Source organism: Nilaparvata lugens, chromosome 3, assembly GCF_014356525.2.
Source record: "Nilaparvata lugens isolate BPH chromosome 3, ASM1435652v1, whole genome shotgun sequence".
NCBI classification, from domain to species: domain Eukaryota; kingdom Metazoa; phylum Arthropoda; class Insecta; order Hemiptera; family Delphacidae; genus Nilaparvata; species Nilaparvata lugens.
Window position 1 is genome coordinate 38788768 of NC_052506.1, and position 19463 is coordinate 38808230.

Here is a 19463-nt window from a genome sequence, read left to right on the forward strand (position 1 = left end):
ATATTAATTTATTGATACAAAGAACACAATAACTCTTTCAATTGATTGGGCAAGGACCAACAGGCACAGTCCAAAACTGTTTCTTCCCCGAATTTTGATGTAAACTATACACTATAAATACGGTAGTCCAAAAAATAGGTTATGTTCTATACACTTTTGAATCTAAGGCCCAACTTACACTTACGCGACTCAGGTCGAGAAGAGACTCGACTCTAGTCGAGAGCATGTGTTTCCAAATGGTGACACTCAGACCAGTCGATTCTAGTCCCCGCGACGTCATCATTTGAAAACATATGTTCTCGACTAGAGTCGAGTCTCTTCTCGACCTGAGTCGCGTAAGTGTGAGTTGAGCCCAAGTCCAATTTTCAGTCCAAACATTTGAAATCATAAAAGTTAGAATTCAGATTTTTTACAAACCAAATTGAATAACAAAATAACACTCACTAATCACTTAAAACTGTAAAATAATGATTAACTATGAAAATTTTGATATAGGTACTTTAATTTAGAATGATATACTATGTTTGCTACAATATTTGTTAATATAAATAAAAAATAATAGATCTTGAATGAAAATTATATCGTTGGCCATGTCAAAGAATCATGTATGTTGATAATGTCGATTAGTTCTCACCAGATAATATTTCTCGAGAGATCAACTGATCATTGAATGCAATAGTTCAACAGCTGAACATAATTCTGTCTCATTCTCACACATGCACTCGCATCTTCCATTACCGACAGACGACGAAAGTCTCAGCTGTTTTTCCAAGGATGAATAATTATTATCCTTTTGATGTCCTTCAGCGAGTTTATCCAGGAATGAGACCATGTGCAATCGAATTTTTAAACCAAGTATCTCCTATATTGCAAATTTCATCAAAATCGTTAGAGCCGTTTTCGAGATCCGTTGAACATACATAAATACATAAATAAATCGCTCGCTTTGATGATATTAACACTAACACTATTCTTATCACCACAGTTACTTACACATCTTTAGCACATGAATCAATGATAAAGCTTGAAAATAATGTTCAACATTTTTTTAAATCTGAAACTATAATTATAAACTTCAGTTTGGAGTTTGTATTCTTGAATCAAAGTGACCTGGAGATTCACTCTTTTTTCAACATTATTTTTCTAGAAATTCACACATGGTTTCGGCTGCAGGATGGCTGCTTCGCGAGATTCTGGAGATGATTTTCTCGAACCTCGAACTGAGGGACTTGGTGGCTTGCAGTGGTGTGAATCCAACCTGGAATGAAGCAGCTAACAATGTCAAGCTGTGGGGGAAATTCGTTAATAAAAGTGATCTCAACTGGCTGCCGACAAATGTGAATTGTGAACTTCACTCCTCCTCCTCCTTCTTCTTCTTCTTCTTCTCCTTCACCTCTCCATCTTCCTCCTCCACTGATCACAATCCAAATGCACCCCTCAATCAGAGTCCACCTCCAACTTTACCAAAGTTTAATCCTTACAAAATGATCATTCAGCAACGTAATCAACTGCATGAAACACAACTGGACTCCCGGTTTTTTCACAGAATACCACTTGGATCCGACAGAATATGATTTCGACCTTCCAAGAGGTTTTACAGTATCGATGTGACATATCCATCAAGTGCCCCACAACATTGCCTCTTCTACCCTCTATTGGGGGAACTCGAGAGTGGCGAATTTGTTCTAATATTATTCCGTTTTGATCCACAGTTAATAAAGTTGGTCTGTACATTATCAGTAGACTTTCCTCCATTAACATTTCTATTCGTCTGTGTGATGAGGGACTATATAGTGTGCCCATTAAAAGGGGTGTAGTACAATATATTTCTCTGCCAACATGTGACAAGTATTGTGAATCTTCACTTGAGAATTGCAAGATGCAAACTTTGGCAGATTTGAATTCGCCATTTGAAAGTTTTTACCTCACCATGAACACTAACCACATATTAGTTTCAACCCTCAAGTCCCTATTGGTTATATTATTGAATATAATTATGAAATTAACGACATGCTGGCTGGTTAACTGGAATAGCTGGATAAAAATCATCTGGATGATCAAAAGTTATTGCTACGCATAGTAGCGTAAGCGGAGGGGGTATCTAAATCGATCCACGGATCAACTCTCCAGTCCACGACTGTGATGAATTCATAGGTAGACAGATAACAATATTTATCGTAACATAGATAGCAGAAAAAATGCCTTTTGAAAAAGATTGAGAGGGATATCTGCTGATAAGTTATGAAAACTGAGAAACAATATTATTTTTCTCAATTCATTTTTTTGGAAATTTTTTTTTTTTTGAATGCAGCTTTGATGACCTGCAAAGATACTTTACTCTCTAAAAAAGATCAAGATTCTGGTTGAAATTCTCTTTCTCTATATTATATTTATACTCATGAGGTAATAAACAATCATACCGAACGAACATTCGCACATAGGTGTGTTCATTAGCTAGCAAATATATAGATTCAACCTTGAATCGTTAATAGTAATGAAAACAAAAACTCGATATCTTCTATGCGATGGAGAAATGTATTGACATGCAGTAGGCCTACTACCGGTAAAACTTGAAAAAACAAGGTGCTGAGTATATTTTCCTTGTTAAGTATATTTATATTTTTACGTTGTGAAAAAGTTAAACCAAGAGTTAATCCAATAACTTGGATTCGTAATGGAATTGTAAATTCAATTGCAAGAAATACAATACAAGCTGATTAACAAGCAAGGTAAATCGTTGGAAAATAGTTCTGAGGGTTGAATTTGGATTTGTAAAGGTCGGATTTATCTTACCGTATCGTGGACGTCGCTAGGATTTCCGTGGATGATTGAGGAGAGGAATTTGGTACACTCACCACCGTACTTGTAAGTTTCAATTGAACAAATTGATGTAATGAAAATTGATCCATGACATAAGGTCGGGCATCTTTTGTCATTGTGGCTCCAATTGAATAAGGCAATAAAACTCACTCGACAGACAAGGCCTTCTTCAATCAATCTGCTTTTCACTTAGGCGATGTCTCCCTCCGTTCAATCATAATCATGTCTTCTACTTTTACATGATTGAAAATCTTCAGGATATGCTATTTCAGGACGCATTGTTAAGATGTTGAAATCTATTCCACAAGTTTAAAATGCATTCAGAATGTATATCTTTACCTTACAGCATAGAATACAACAATCTAAGTATAAGTTAGTTTTCTCTGGTTATATAGTGTTCATCTACCTATTCTCTTCTTTTTTTAAAGATTTTGTGATCCATTTTCAAGTGTTCTTAGTTGCTGTAAAACGTTTTCAGATACAGTATTTCTTACTAATAATCCTATCATATTGACACAATTCAAATCTTGCAGTCATTGACTCTTCTAATGATAATAAAGGATGTACATCCTGAGAGTAATCAAGTCTATCTCATTTCTCATTTGATCGACGTTTGAAAACAATTCCGGCTAGGGAGTAATATTGTGAAACCATTCTTCCCTCAGTAAGGTCATTGTCACATAATATTGTAAGATTGCAAAGTATTATAAACATTTTGTAACAAACTTCTCATAGACTAATACCGGCAACTAGAAAACATTGTATGTAAATTCTGGATTGAGTTATCAGAAAAATGCATATTCATCAATTCTATTATCAAACGGCCTATTCTCCCAATACATGTTTCATTGTTGCTGAAATAGATTGAAAGTCGAGTCATTGAATAAAGGTGGTTATGAGTAAAATTATGCATGGATTACGAATGTAGTCATTGAAGTATTCGATAGAAAAATAAGCACAATGGAATCGAAAAAACGGGTGGAGTGTAATTTATTCGCATTTTTTTGATAATTTCTGCCAGTAATGATCTATTCATTGGAATGAATTCACTAAAAATTTTAGGTTCACCTTCAAAATCTTCTTTGAGCACTTGGAATATTGCTATCGACATTGCTATCTTCATCTGCTATAATCCTATGACCTTGGGGAGATCAGCAACTTGAGAATGATGGGTGAGTTCTGAGTTGTAGTTGGATGATCAAAGTAAAAATATGAAAAAGATATTCTTTAGAAAAATATCTTCATCGCAACCTATCAACATTTTATACACGGTAATAAATTAACGTAATCCGGTACCGGTAGCCTGCGTAACATTTTACAATGAAGTCACAGAAAAAATTGGTCTTATACAAGTATGTCAGATAGGAAGGATATTCCAAAAGCTGAAATCAAGCTTTTAATTGCAATCAATTCCTGTTTATCTGTGTTTGCATTTCAATGTCGCATTAATTATAAAAGGAATTTCAACAAGAAACTCTACACCCAAGCAATTTGCACCTATCCACATTTTAAGCAAGGATTCCATGTTGAAAATTTTTCAAGAGAAATTCAAAAATACAGTGACTGTAAAAATGAGTGTGCAAAGTGAATTACGATTGATTTAAAAAGGTTTCCGTTTGAGATAGGTCGTTGAACATTGGTTACGAAATAATTGCGTGGAATACAAACTCATAAAACATACATAAATTTATCATTGTTCTCAGCAAATCATGATCGTAAAGTTGGCGTCTTTCAAGAACATGATGATCATTATTACAGTGTTTTGTGCTTTCTAGGAAATAATGTTAAGTAACGAACGAACAGTCAACGTGGGCTATTGCTTATTGGAGAGTGGTTCATATTATTTTTTAAAGTTTCCTAATCAAAATCCTCATCAAGTTTGATTACAGATTCGAATGAATAAGCTTGATTTGCTTGTATTATTTGACAAGACATTTCCGTTCACGACTCCCATTGGCTACTTTTACTCAATCATCCTTCTTGCTATGAGTTGGGTCTATATTTCATTTTTCTTCCCTCATCGTTCAGTTTATAATCAATTTTCTTTCAATCCAAATGTGGGTTGAACTGTGGGTGAGGATTGAAGGTCTTAAGCAGACAGAACACAATTCCAGTCTACTATTGAAAACTTTTTCCTCCTAACAATAAAATAAAAAAGTAATTGTCATGACTGTGGTTAAGAAGTCATTGAGAGAATTTGACTTTATCTACTTCTTCGACGAGCTACTTTACAATTCAAGTGAGTTGAAAATGTCCTTCCTTGCTGGCAAAAACATTAAGTTCAAGTTGATTCATTAAAATAGATCCATTACTTTTTTGCCTCTAACAGAAAGGAAATGTCTCCGTTAAACCAGGATTGGGTTAGACGAAGGACATTGACGATCAGGATGCTGCATATATGAAAGTACAATCATGCACGATCAGATGGTTTAACATGACATGTGATTTGCTCAAAAGATCTGTCGGATATTGAATGATTTATGCTTAAGCCATCCTTTTCAAAAACATAATATTCTCAAAAAAGTGCTCAGTCACCTGCTATCAAGCTGAATCATGTTGATAACAAAGATTCTGTAATCGTTGAATTACACTTTAATGACCACAGATTACTGACAGACATTTGTTGGCCCTCAATCACGTTCTTCTCTCGCCATTCAAATTCATTAAAACTTATATATAAATAGCTTTCAATATTCACTAGTTCATGATAATGGGGAACATTCCAATAAATCAATAACTGAAAATCCATTTTCAATTTCACAATATCCCTTCAAGAAATACTTTTACATATGTATGTAGAGATTACCGTAATATTTTATTAAATACGGGGAATGACAACAGGATCAAAATATGGAAAATCTAGTCGAAAATCTTACAAGAATCAACTTATATTATCAAGTATCTAAAGATTCAATGAATGTATTGTCTCATAAGAAAATATACTATTGTCAAGTTATCTCTCTGCATAGTTGTCTCAACCTTGAAAAGGAGAAGCAAAGAGGAGGCCCATGAAAGGAACTTGGAATCAATTTATATGCTAAGAACGCTTTGAAAATGCCAATTCGAATTCTGATAGTGCTTGAAACCAGGATGTTGATAGGATCAATGAGCTTTATATTATTTTTGCAAGAGCGAAAATGATCATAGCTCAGAAGATGAACAATCAACGGTCTGGCAATACCATGCACAATAACTCTTTCTTCATTGAGAAGATCTTATGTCTTTAATTGTTTTTTTTCTAATGTAATAATATGCGAGTATTTCATCATATTTTCTGCCTGAAATGTATAATCTATAATGTTTTTATAGTATAATATTTGAATTCAAAAATCTCCTGGTCACAATTTACTAGAAAATGGCGAAAGGAGAAAATTAGATAGGCTACTCTCCTCTCTGAAGTTTATTATTTTTCGTGAAAAAGTGCGATATCTAGGTACTAATAGATAATTATCTACTGTTATGCTCTAAAAGTGGACAGTGAGAATTCATATTATAATGAAACATCAGTTGGAATGGATTGAAATATTCAAAATATTTATTCATTTAGACAAAAAATGGGGAAATCTGTGGAATAGATAAGTGAGGTACTACTGTTGAAACCCTTTAAAAGTAAGCCTTTTTATTATTAAAATAAATTGATGTCATTTTTCAATGATCGATGAAGATTCATTATTCCATGTAGTATTCCATTCATTACTGAAAAGAGAAATTTTCTCTTAGTACTGTACTTGATTTATCTGAATTTACTATTCAAATGATGCAATGATAAAGCATCAGTCGCCGGTACAGTAGCCTAATGTATAGATTGCAACAGACTAGAAAGGATCCATTAAAAAAGTGAAATGAATTTGCTCTTCAACTTTTGTTCCTTGTGACGATGTACGGTCATCATAATTCCAGTCTTTTTTTCTACTGTCCATTGATACTGTCTCTCCATATGATATTATTATTTTCCAAGTTACGTTTTGCACGCTCTGCTTACGCGTGACCTTGACAAATAAATTTGATTGTTTATTAATCGGCATTCAGCTCTGTCATTCTATCGTTTAATGATAAGAAATTAGGTTAGTAGTGATTAATCATTAAAGCTCCAGATTTTCAACGGATCTGGGTACTAGTTTATGACAAGCACAGAAAAATGTTTAGAGACAATCAAATCCATTCTTCTCGAGGAGTATACTGCACAGTCCAATAGATTATTGTTAGTGCAAATAGACAGAGACACCAAAACAAACTTTGATATTGTTTAAGGAATACAGTAGGCTACATCTATAATTCGAAATCTCATTGAAATGAAATTTTCTTCATTTTTACACCCTTTTTTGTTTTATACTAATGAATGGTTCAAAAAGCCAAGGTGACTCGTCGATATTCAATCCGTCATAATTTCCCTATGGAAGTGGCCTACAATGTAATTATTATATATAAGACTATATTTCATGAAATGCAAATTTATGTGATGCTCTAAAAGTGGGCATGCTTTTTAAACATTATAAGTTGTTCTTGTAGCCTGTAGGCGTTGCATGTATTAATTGGGCAAATCGGTCAACAAGTTTATTTTCTAACTAATGAAATGAACATGCATTATGATTTTTGTTTTATACAGGCATAGGTGAAAGATGCCATCTTATGCCATCTTTTCTCTGTGATATAGATCCATGGATTATGATATAATGAATATCAGTTCGGAGCAACTGAATCATGATGACGTTGTATTGAATCATTCTGATTTTCATTCAGCGAGAATTCATATTGCATTGAAACATTAGTTGGAATAAATTGAAATCTTTAAAATATTTTTTATTATGACAAAAAATGGGGAAAACTTTGGATTAGATAAAGTGAGATACTGTTGAAACCCTTGAAAAGTAAGCCTTTTTATTTTTACTCCTGAATAAACCAGAAGTGCTAATGGAAAATGGCAATAAAATAATGTAAACCCGTTTGAAATGCGTCTGGTATATCAACATGAGAATACATCATTTCTAATTTTGGATTTAGAATGCTGTACGTCTACGATCTACGTAGTAAAGCAATGGGAAGTGGTACGAAGACGAACTACCGACCGGTATGCGCAGCTCATCCTACTTCAAACGCAAATATTTGTTAGAACGAAAACAAATCATTATTAGTGCTTAAGGTTACCTCGTATTTGCAGACTTCCTCTCTGTTGCTGTCGATATTTAACAGGTGATGTTTGTTACTATCAATAACATTAGATTTATTGGAAGTAAATACTATGAAGAGCTGTTACATTATGAATACTCACTACAACCTACAAAATGTGACTCAAAAACTACCTACTGAACTAAAACAAAAAATAAAACAAAACTATAAATGATATACTAAGATTAAAATCGATTTAGAGAGATTTGTGTGGATCCTTTGTGACAATTAGGTCATTGAAAATGTTAAACTAATATTTGAGTGATCAGAACATAGGAAAAATACCATATGAAGTTAAATCTCATACAAAAAAGATGTAGATTTTGATATCTGAAAAATACTTTGAGATATCAGGTTTTATGGATTATTTGTTTGTGAGTGGACGTGATTTTGCTTTGAATGAATATTGAATGATAAGCCAATAGTATACATTCTATGTCTACTATGTTACAGATAACAATGTTAATAGATTCTATGTTAACAATGTTAATAGATATGGCACGATGAGTCAACACTGCAACTATGACATTTCAAGATTTCAACCATGGTAGATAATATGGCAAGTGAACAAAAGTAGAAAAACAGAGTTGCTGCTCAGCATCTCTCCATCGAGCTCAATGACAATATTAAATCAAACATACAAAATGAGTTCATTTTTAACCTTACTTTGGATCACTTGAAAATGATTGGTACCTATTTAGTGGATAGGGCGTATTTCTCTGGTAATGTGCAGGTACATGTACATGGGTAAAGTACAGGTGTGCGCTACAATAGGGGTTCAATCGTAATATTATTTCACATTTTTAAAATGTCAACTTTATGTCTACAGTAATTATAATCGTTATACAATGTTCAGTGGAGAATAAACAGAAAAGGATTATTACTGCCACTCAAAATCAATCTAGAGCGTATTTCTGTTATTAAAATATTAAGACACATATTATATATGAAATATTCTTCTCTTATCTCTATTTCTTCTCTTCATGTTCCTCTTCATTTGAAAAGTTATGTTCCAGGGAAATGTAAGTCAGAGTTTTCAGATTTGTCATAATGGTATACTCTACTGCATTCACTGTTACTTTCTCTCTTCGTTTGAATTATACTCAATTATTCCGATGAGTGTGTTGCAATACTCTGCCAATTTACTCTGAGAGAGTAGTTCACGGAATAGGTGCTTAATATCAATAGAAACTGCTCTTTATGCTGCTTTGTTTCCATAGCTTCAGATACCTATACCAGTAGCCGGTATACCATAGCTAGTATACCTATTATACAAAAGTACAAGTAGTACTGTATCTGAGAACAGATATAGTTGAAAATAATAGAACCATAGAGTAAAGATACTGTTCAATTAATACATATTTGTTTGTCATATTTGATAGTGCCTACTGGTCAACTAGTGAACTGGTTTCTTGATTCAAATATGGATATGATGCAAATACTCCGGAGTTCAACAAAAAGAAATCTATTACAATGTAATTTATTAACATACTACTCTTGCTTCACAGACCATGTGGATTTCAGGTGTGGAAGGAGTTGATAGACTTTTACGAATATTTTCGGCATTCATTCGTGAGAGCTATTGCTGGAGATTCAATGATCAAATTCAATTATTCAAAATTAAAAATGCAACATTATAGCCTATATTGATGGTTTCTTTTCATTCTATTTTTTAACACATCCCAAATCTTTTGAGGCTGGGAGATTATTTTTACTTGAAAAAAGTATGAACACTCAATAGTTAATAGTTGAATCATTTCTTATATTATCATACCCACGTAAAGGTTCTAATAATATATTATTCTATCCAAATGGTGGCATTTAAAAAAAATAATGTGAAAATGAAACTTTCTGAATTTTTCTACTGAGATCTAATTATAGAATTGATTAATCTGAGTATTGTAATTATAGAATTGGATATAACTTTTCTAAGCCGGTTTTCATCTGTATTTTAATTTTTACAAACTTCTTATTGTGCAGAGTTTTTTCAATCTGAACTGGTTATTGCCCATCCTATCTTATAAAAGATCGACCTTACATAGTTTTAGAGGTATAAAACAATAGATTGTTGTTGGAAATAGATTAGTTTCCAGGTCTGAATAAGGTGTACAAAGCACCTACACAATAATTATTAACGATTAGTATAAGAAATATTGTAATGTAGACATTCTCGTATTCAAAAATTCATTTTTTGAAATGACTCAGCATTTTTTAGAACAATTGACAGCATAATGAAGAGCATTTTGTTCTCAAGAGCTCAGGCCTCTGTAATAGATTCACTTGGATTCCATATTTTAATATTTATTAAAACAATATATTAACTGGAACAAAAATATATGTGAAGTAGTGGGAAGAATTCATTAGCAGTTATGATGGGATATCCTAGTGGGTGGAACGTGATAAGAATGTTAGATAACAACAGATGGAGCATTCGCGTATGTGTGGAGCGAACAAAGAGAAAACATCAAGAGATGTAATGAGGCAGAGATTTCGATTAGAGGATGACATTGTATTAGTGACAGGTGGTCGGTCCTAGCAAGGCAGGCAGGCAAAGCAAGAGCCCATAAGTGGCGTAACTTATCAAGGAACAAGCTAAGCACATTGGTACGCATGGCCTTGTCTTCTAAATCCATGAATATTTTCAGTTCTACTGAATTAAAGATGTGTGGCCTACCTGCATCATGTCGTTTTTTCAGATTCACGGAATAATATTTCCGGGAAGCATTACCATAAACTACCCGTTCAATAATATTCAGCATAGAATAAAATATATTTATATCTAATGAATGAATAGATAATCTTCATCTTTATCTCTTCTTATGACTACCGTATGTCAAAAATTGAATCACAGAGATTTAATAGAATGGAGACAAACCGTAACAAGTTAAATAGAAGCAGTATGTCTACAACAATATGAGTGATTCAATTTCGTCACCATTGGGCTCTTATTTTTACACAAAATTGACTATTTGTTAACTCTCATCTTCTACAAACCAACAGTGGTGATTTTATACAAATGTCTGTGTATTAGCATAGATAAACAATAGCGTAAGTTTATGCTAAACTTAGCGTGAACTTATGCTATCGTTTCTCTATGGTATTAGTCTCGCAAGTTTCAAGTTGAGAGTCGTCGCGCTTAAAACTTGTTTACTAAATATCTTGTTCATCTGCTTCGTTTAGGTTCAGAAGACTGAGAGTGAAGGAAAAAGGTATGCAACCGGAATGACAGGAATTCTCTGGTCTGTATTTTCACTATTTCATCTTGTTTTCTTTAAAATAAAATTGAACCAATTTTTCACAAGCTCATTATTTTCCTTTAATTAACCTTTACATTGAAAATTAAAAGTTATAAGTTTTCCCTCCCTATTTGGGTATTTTAGTGATCCAAATGTAGCTGGATCCAGCGCAGTGGAGAGTGGAATATTATTAGGGTTTGTTCGGACTCAATAAATTTCATTCTGCACTTGCCATCAATCTCCCAATCTAGACTTCAACTCTCCTTCAGTCTACTTCAATGCACCCTTTCCACTCCTTAGTCACCCTCTCATTCCTTATCATTTGCGTTTGCCAATGGTCTTGTCAGACCTGCCAATTTGAAATGTATTAAATAAATATCGAATAATATCTACTGCAGCCCAATCCACCCTGCTCTTGCTCTATTCTATCCTACACCCATTCTTCTCCCCAACATTTCAGAGCTTATTCCAATTAATGGTAAGAACCAAGAATCCTCATCAATGAGAGTCTCCTTTACTGACATTCCATTACACAACAAAGCTGGATTAATGTGTTCAATTCTCCTAAATGTTTATTGAGTTCTTTATAAATAAATATCAGGGTATGGGCTATCATTATACATCAGTTTAGAGTCTTCAGAGGTTCAGAGGCTTAGAGGCATTAGAGGCTTCAGAAAACGTGATTTAATCTATAATATGATATCATGAGTAATAATAACAACAAATAAGTATGTGTTATATTCGATAGATTGTTATGCATCTCAAGGGACCAAGAGAGAAATTCGTTGTGTAGGGGTACTACCAATACTGAGCTTGTTGAGTCTTATGCACGAGTGTGCTGTTCAAAAATATTCAAAACTCAAGATAAATTAATGTGTTATTTATTTATTCATTTATAGATTCAACAATCTAAAATTGATAAAAACAAGGAGTTCCTTTGGTATTTACTGTGCATTACAGTAATTAAATACACTGTGCTGAATTTAGAGTGCATTTTACTGTATTTAAAATGTATTGAAGGGTCGAAACCCAGTGGTACTCACTGTCGAGCATGCACTTGAGCTGATGCAGCGATTCCTTCCTGACTTCGGGTGTTTCGCCAAGCTCCTCATGGGCCTTGTGCTCGATGTGCTCAGGCACCTGGGCCTGGTCCTCGAGTTTGAGCACCTGCTGGCCCAGCTGAATCCAGTTGCCGGTTTCGGTCTTCATGTCGGTTTCGCTGCAGAAGTGCAACTGACAGCTGGCCTGGTCGCCGAACACGATGTAGCCCCTCCGGTGCGGCCCGGCACTCCCCCCCTCGTGGGCCCAGACCGCGTCACCCCCCCTCCCACCAGAGCCCAGACTGCACCTCCGCGGCGGTGACTGCAGCCACTTCTTGTCTTCAGCGTCGCCGTCGATCAGAATGCCCTCGGATGCTCGGCGCGTATGCATCGCTGCATTGTCGCTGCTGCTGCTGCTGCATATGTCGTCCTTGTTGTATGCCCACGACAGCGGCTCCCTGATGAAGCCGTCTGTTGTCAACACGTCAGTTTCCGCTCTGCTTCCCATCATTAGTGTTGTCTGTGCGCTCGGTATTGAAAGATCACCTGTAATTGGAAGGATCTTAATGAGTAATTAAGAAAATTGAATTCAAAAAATATTGAGTTCAAGTGGGATTATCTAAAGTTTTCAATTGTGATGAATTACTTGATTTTATGTTCCACCACCACATTAATTCATTGAAGACTAGCAGGTAACCCGTGCTCCGCGAGTGTCTAATTTAACTTGACAGACTGGAAACCAGACAGAGTGGAATATTGAAGTTTGAAATAGGCCTAGAACCATCCTCGGCAGATTAATAATCTTCATTTTATTATAATTATCATAGAGTAGCAGGTAACCCGTGCATGGGTCTGATATTAAAAACATGACCTTCTGAAATATTGAAAAATTGAAAATAGGCCTATAACGATACTCAGTGAATCAGGAATCAATATGTGATAGTTGAAGTTTGAATAATTGAAATAAACTGAAAATTTCCATAATTTGTAATTCGTGAATTTCCCTATCTGCGGTTTTCACCATTCATTTTCCCTTGAAAATCTGTATCGAAATCAATTATCAGATGCCCACCTGCCAATTTAAAAAAAAATTAGTTGGATTCAAAATGACGGTTCCAAGATCGCGGACCAAAATCTTGATACGACAGAAAAGTAGTTATTTCTATTCGAATAGGATTCCTGATCAGACCTATCGTCAAGTTCCCTTTTTGAAAGAAATATTCAGCTTATTCCAGACTTTTCACCAACTCTGTATGTAATGTAGATATGGGAAGAGAGGATTATATAGATAGAAGTGTATACACTTCTTGCTCTCAAGCAAGATAACATGTATAACAAACTGGAAGAATGGCAAATTGAAAACTTGACAGAACGAGAACTTGAAGAATTAAAAATAGGCAGATAATCATCCTTGGTGAATTAAGGGTCTATATGCAAAATTTCAAGTTAATCAATCCAGTACTTCAGACGTGATGATGGGTCATTTGTGAATTTCCTATCCCGTACGTGTATAAGCCAGTTCTTTCCTTTATTATAGTGTAGATTATTGTTTATCAGTGTTGTTTTATTATAATAGAAATGAAATTCAACGATTTCAATAAAAAAGTCATGATTCTTAAATAGCCTTGGATTTTAAGATATATATATTACAAATAATGGGCCCGATTGAGAATAATTATGTTTCTATGCTCGTCGAAACTTATTAACAGGAATAGACTTCACATCGTATAGGCTATATATATCCACACACTCGATATAAAAGTGTGGCTCAAATGGAAATCTATGTGATTGAGTCATTTTACTCACATACATCGGAAAAAATATCATTTTTCAAGTCTGAAAAAATCCAATTGACTATTTAGACTATACTCGTGCAAATCTCAAATTGAGCGGTATATTTATTTTTTATTTATTTATTCATTTTATTCCACAATCACAACCTCAAATCAATGATTGGAAGAGAATCAACAGGATAAACCCAAATCTGTTTTCTCCCCAATTTTGATGAAAATAGTCCAAACGAGATCATGTAAACACTTCTTATAATGATCACAAAAATGTACAGTTCAACTATACATTATATTAAACATTTTGTATCTGGGCTGATCAGAAAGGTAAAGCAATGAATAATTACACATGAAAATGCCTCAAATATTCAGCAATAACAATATTTGAAGAAGGATTCACTCAATAATATTAATATTTGCAATCTCTTATGAATATTTTGTAGAATATCTTGTATTGTTAATATTCGTAAATAATTTTGTCAATCTATAAATATTTTGTGAAATATCTTCTATTTTAATGGAATTGATATTATTGTTAAAAGGCTATCCATTTTATCCCGGTTTCATATTATTTTATGAGATTCAAGTCTTCTGTTTCAAAATTATTTTCTGCTCAACAAAATTATTTCTCTTGTATTTCAAGAAACTTTTCCAGGAAGGAAACACTCACTGTTGAGTATGATTAATATTTATTCACACTTACCTCAAAATTAAATAAAATAAATACTACAGAAAATATTCCGTCAAGTATGATATCACACCCACCCAACAATAGCTACACAGGCTTAATTCAGGATATCTGTACTCATCGGTGCTATAACTTCTCGATCAGTTAGAGAACTTCGGAGACTTGTCGATGAACTACTGTGGTGAGTATTCAGGAGATGTCCTGCATTTTATACTTAAGTACAGACGCTTGTTTCTCAAATTGAAACGCAATAAAATGTTCAATCCGAAAAGTATTCAAACAAGAAGTTTTCAAAAGATATAGAACAGAACCAATACCTTCTATTACCGAAGTAATAGTAGGCATTGACAGAACTGGATTACAGGTGGCGTTAACTTGAATTTCAGTATTGTGTGACTGAAGTGAGATTCACTCCAAACTGTCAGAATTACTTGTGAAATAGCATCAATGCTTCCCATTCAAACAATGCTGACAGCTGAAACAATGGCAGATAAACGTCATAAATCGACAAACTATTATGAAAATTTTCGTCACGTTTTCAAATTAATTTTCGAATAGGATCCAATTGATTGGAGTATAGCAGCTGCCTTGTTTGCATTGGTGGCTTGTAATGTCGATTTTATTGCCATCGACATGCGAAATGTCAACAATTTCCGAATTGACGGCAGTGAGCAAATTTACAGTGACACATGACCTTGCAATGTAAATTGAAACTATGAAGAGTTCCTGAATAATTATGAGGAAAATTATGTAAAATAAAAAATAATTCAGTAACCAAAATAGAGAACTTAATAGAAAATAGAGAGAAAGTTTAGTAAAAATTGAAACCATGATAAGAGTATCTGAAGAGTCATGAAGAGAATGACATGAAATTGGAAAAATTCAGAAATCATAATGTGGAATCATTTTGAGCGTTCATATCAAGGGAAATCTATCTATATAAATAAAAATGGAGCCTCAAAATTTGACATTCAATAACTTTTTAATGTTTGCACCGAATTTGATGATTTTTAGTTGTGTTCGTTATGTTCAGGACCAGGTTTATGGCCTATCAAATTTATAATCCGACTTCAGGACTCTTTCCTACTGTCCTTCAAAGTTTGCATGTAATCCTTATGGGAGAAGATTTGTGAGCTGGTCACACACAGAAATAAAAATCAGCTGTTATAATAATAAATTGTGTCATCCAACAGCCGTCGGTAGATCAGCTTTTCTATTTTCTTTCTACTGATTCACAAAATTCCAATTCTAATAATAATGCTGCGGTACGTACGACGACCAAACTTGGGCCGTAAAATTCGAAATGCTATAAATTTAGAATAAGCACAGGAAAATAAGCAGATCTACAAAGCAGAAATACACAGAAATAAAAATCAGCTGTTATAATAATTGCGGCATCGAACAGCTGTCGGCATAGACACCTCTAATACAAGGCACCGGCCTACGATATTGCAACGTCGCAGCGTAGGCCTAGAATCTAATACATGATTGGTGAAAAAGATCAGCTGGTATTTTTTTAAATCTTTTTCACCAATCATGTATTAGATTCTAGGCCTACACTGCGACGTTGCAATATCGTAGGCCGGGGCCTTGTATTAGAGGTGGCTATGCCGTCGGTAGATCTGCTATTTCATTTTCTTTCTACTGATTCACAAAATTCTAATTCTAATAATAATGCCGCGGTAAGAACGACGACCAAACTTGGGTCGTAGAACTCGAAATGCTGTAAATTTAGAATATGTACGGGAAAATCAGCAGCAAGGAGATATACCATTCAATTTCCCAGCAAGCTGCATTCAACTATATCTAAAAATGCAAACTGCTAAACAACTAACTAAGCATATAGGAAGTATATGTATATTAAGATATAAATGTAAATACTGATTGTTGGATAATTTTATAAAAATATAGTGCATCAGATTAAGCTAAGGCTAAGCACACCTGAGGAGGCGCGGCTTAGTGATACAAAGTGTTGATCTTACGGAGATTTTCTTATCAAACCGTTCCACGCTATGCCCGATTCAGTGTGTGTGAGTTCTTCCATCCAAACAAATAAGCAAAAAGCACCTGAATGCAAAATGCCGCATCGCGCCTCCTCAGGTGTGTATTAAGCTAGAGTTTGTCATGAGATGCATTAACTATTATTTGGCGGTAAGAAGTTCGCCGGGCCAGCTAATTTCGAATAATTTGAGAAACAAGATTGAACTGCAGTAGCTAATTAAGATGAAGTTGGACTACAAGATTTTGGCATTAGTTAAATGTGTTTGTCAACGGTTATCAAATGCTTTGAACGATCAACTTTAAATTTTCGAACTATTTTTTTACAACCATTCTGCAGGTTTGTTGACCAATGAAATTGACTCAATCCTTCGTCTTTTGTGACAAATAAAAAGGTGAATTCCTATCATTATTCTACGAGTATATAAAAGCGAAATCAAATCAAATTATTTATTCACATAGAATACAAGAAAATTTAGATAAAAGTAATGAGAAATGAATAGACAGAAAATTACATATAACAAACTTGAAATCGTTTGCAATGAAGTTTGGAATGGCATTGGTGGTATTTTTGCAACTCCTAAAACCGTACTGACTGCTTGTGATTATGTTATTATTATTTACACTAGTGCTTACTTGTATTTACTAGTATTTTAAGGGATTTTTTCTAGAACATAAGCAAGTGAAATAAGAAGGGAAATGGGTCTGAAATTACTAATGACTGATTTCGAGCCAGGTTTATGAATTGGAATGACCTTCGCAATTTAATAAACATCTACAAATGAATCTGTAGTTAGGCTAAGGTTTGTAATATGTTTAATTGGAGAGAAGTCCCTGCATATTGTCCTTTAAAAGCCTGGTAAGTATAGAGCCCCAGCCTGGTGAAGCCTTTCATGCTTCTTAAAATATTGATAATCTCAAGCTCACTTACAGGGCACAACTCAAAATCAGCATTAATGAAATGGTCAAAATCCCTCACTTCTGGAGGGTCAGATGGATGTATATAGCTCATGCCAATTGCTCCCTACAGACGGAAAGTATTGATTGAATGAGTTGGAGATCTCAGTGGCTTCCAACCATATTGTGATTATATCTTGAAGATGAATTTTATAAGAAAAATATATGCTTGTATATCCTATCCCAAACTTGATCCAAAGTAGCTCAGATCATGAGGTCAGGAGGCCGATGCATGGAATCACTGACAAACAAAATATTTGAAATGAACGATTTACTGTCATCATTTGAGATATCGGACAGAGCTTCCTTCATTCAAAGGCAGATAGCGCTTAGTCCTCTTTGACTTTACAGAGACTACACACAACCTATACCGTATTATAGTCCTGTCAACAAAGGGTTATAGAGGGAAAAGATTGGAAGACAACTTTTGACCCCGCCGTTCTGTTTAGGGTAGTAAGGAGGTAAACATATCAAAAGCCCTCACTCCTATCCACTTTGCTGAGGGGGTGGGAGTGGTTCAAAGGGACCATTTTTTGGTTTCTCGTATATAACTTGAAAACTACGCATTCTAAGAACATGACTGTTCTATACAAAACTGCTTCTATACAAAAGCTTACATAATTTCCTACTATATCAAATCCACAACTGCTTCTATATCGTTTATGGTTTTCGAGATAACCGCTCTTGAAGGAGTGACTTAAAAAAAACACGTTCACTCAATTTTTTCTATTTTGGCTCTTATAGTTTTTTTTTTTTGAAAATCTCTGCTGATTATAAGCTTATAGAGCATTACGTTCTCTTCAATTTTATGTATCACCAGCTGGCCCGGCGAACTTCGTACCGCCAAATAGTTAATGCATCTCATGACAAACTTTAGCTCGATACACTCCTGAGAAGTCGCGCTGCAGCATTTTGAATATAGATGCTTCTTGCTTATTGGTTTGGATGGAAGAACTCACACACACACACACTGAATCGGGCATGGCGTGGAACGGTGGCAATCTCCATAAGATCAACACTTTGTATCACCAAGCCGCGCCTCCTCAGGTGTGCTTAGCCTTAGCTTAATCTGATGCACTATATTCTTATGAAAATTATCCAACAATCAGTATTAACATTTTATATCTCAATTTATACTTCCTATATGCTTAGTTAGTTGTTTAGCAGTCTGCATTTTTAGATATAGTTGAATGCAGCTTGCTGGGAAATCGAATGGTATATCTCCTTGCTGCTTATTTTCCCGTGCTTATTCTAAATGTATGGCATTTCGAATTCTACGGCCCAAGTTTGGTCGTCGTTAGAATTTAGAATTAGAATTAGAATTTTGTGAATCAGTAAAAAGAAAATAGAAAAGCAGATCTACCGACGGCTGTTGGATGACACAATTATTATTACAGCTGATTTTTATTACTGTGTGTGGCTAGCTCACAAATCTTCTTCCATAAGGATTACATGTAAACTTTGAAGGAATTTGATAGGCCATAAACCAGTTCCTGAACATAATAAACACAACTAATAACAATCATCAAATTCGGTGCACACATAAAAAACCTATTGAATGTCAAAATTTGAGGCTCGATTTTCATAATATAGCTTTCACATTTTTACGAATTTCCCTACGACTGTTGCAGTAGCTTCAGTGTTGAGGGTGAAATCTCCAGTCTTAGACTAATCAATAATATACTAATTAACAAAGGAATTTGGGGAATGTTTTGAACACAATTTTTGACCTTGCACTTTTGTTGGGGATAGTTGGGTAGATAACATATCA

At 34.4% G+C, this 19463-nt stretch overlaps 1 protein-coding gene across 2 annotated transcripts in view; it reads right to left on the minus strand.

Moving 5' to 3' along the window:
- LOC111044731 (alpha-tocopherol transfer protein-like) overlaps positions 1-19463 on the minus strand; it is a 54117-nt gene that overhangs the window by 19656 nt on the left and 14998 nt on the right. For both annotated transcript variants that reach the window (XM_022329946.2, XM_022329945.2), the window contains exon 2: positions 12266-12808. In XM_022329946.2, coding sequence (XP_022185638.2) covers positions 12266-12773 — 508 coding nt within the window. In that variant the 5' untranslated portion in view covers positions 12774-12808. The remainder of the gene's footprint in view (positions 1-12265; positions 12809-19463) is intronic.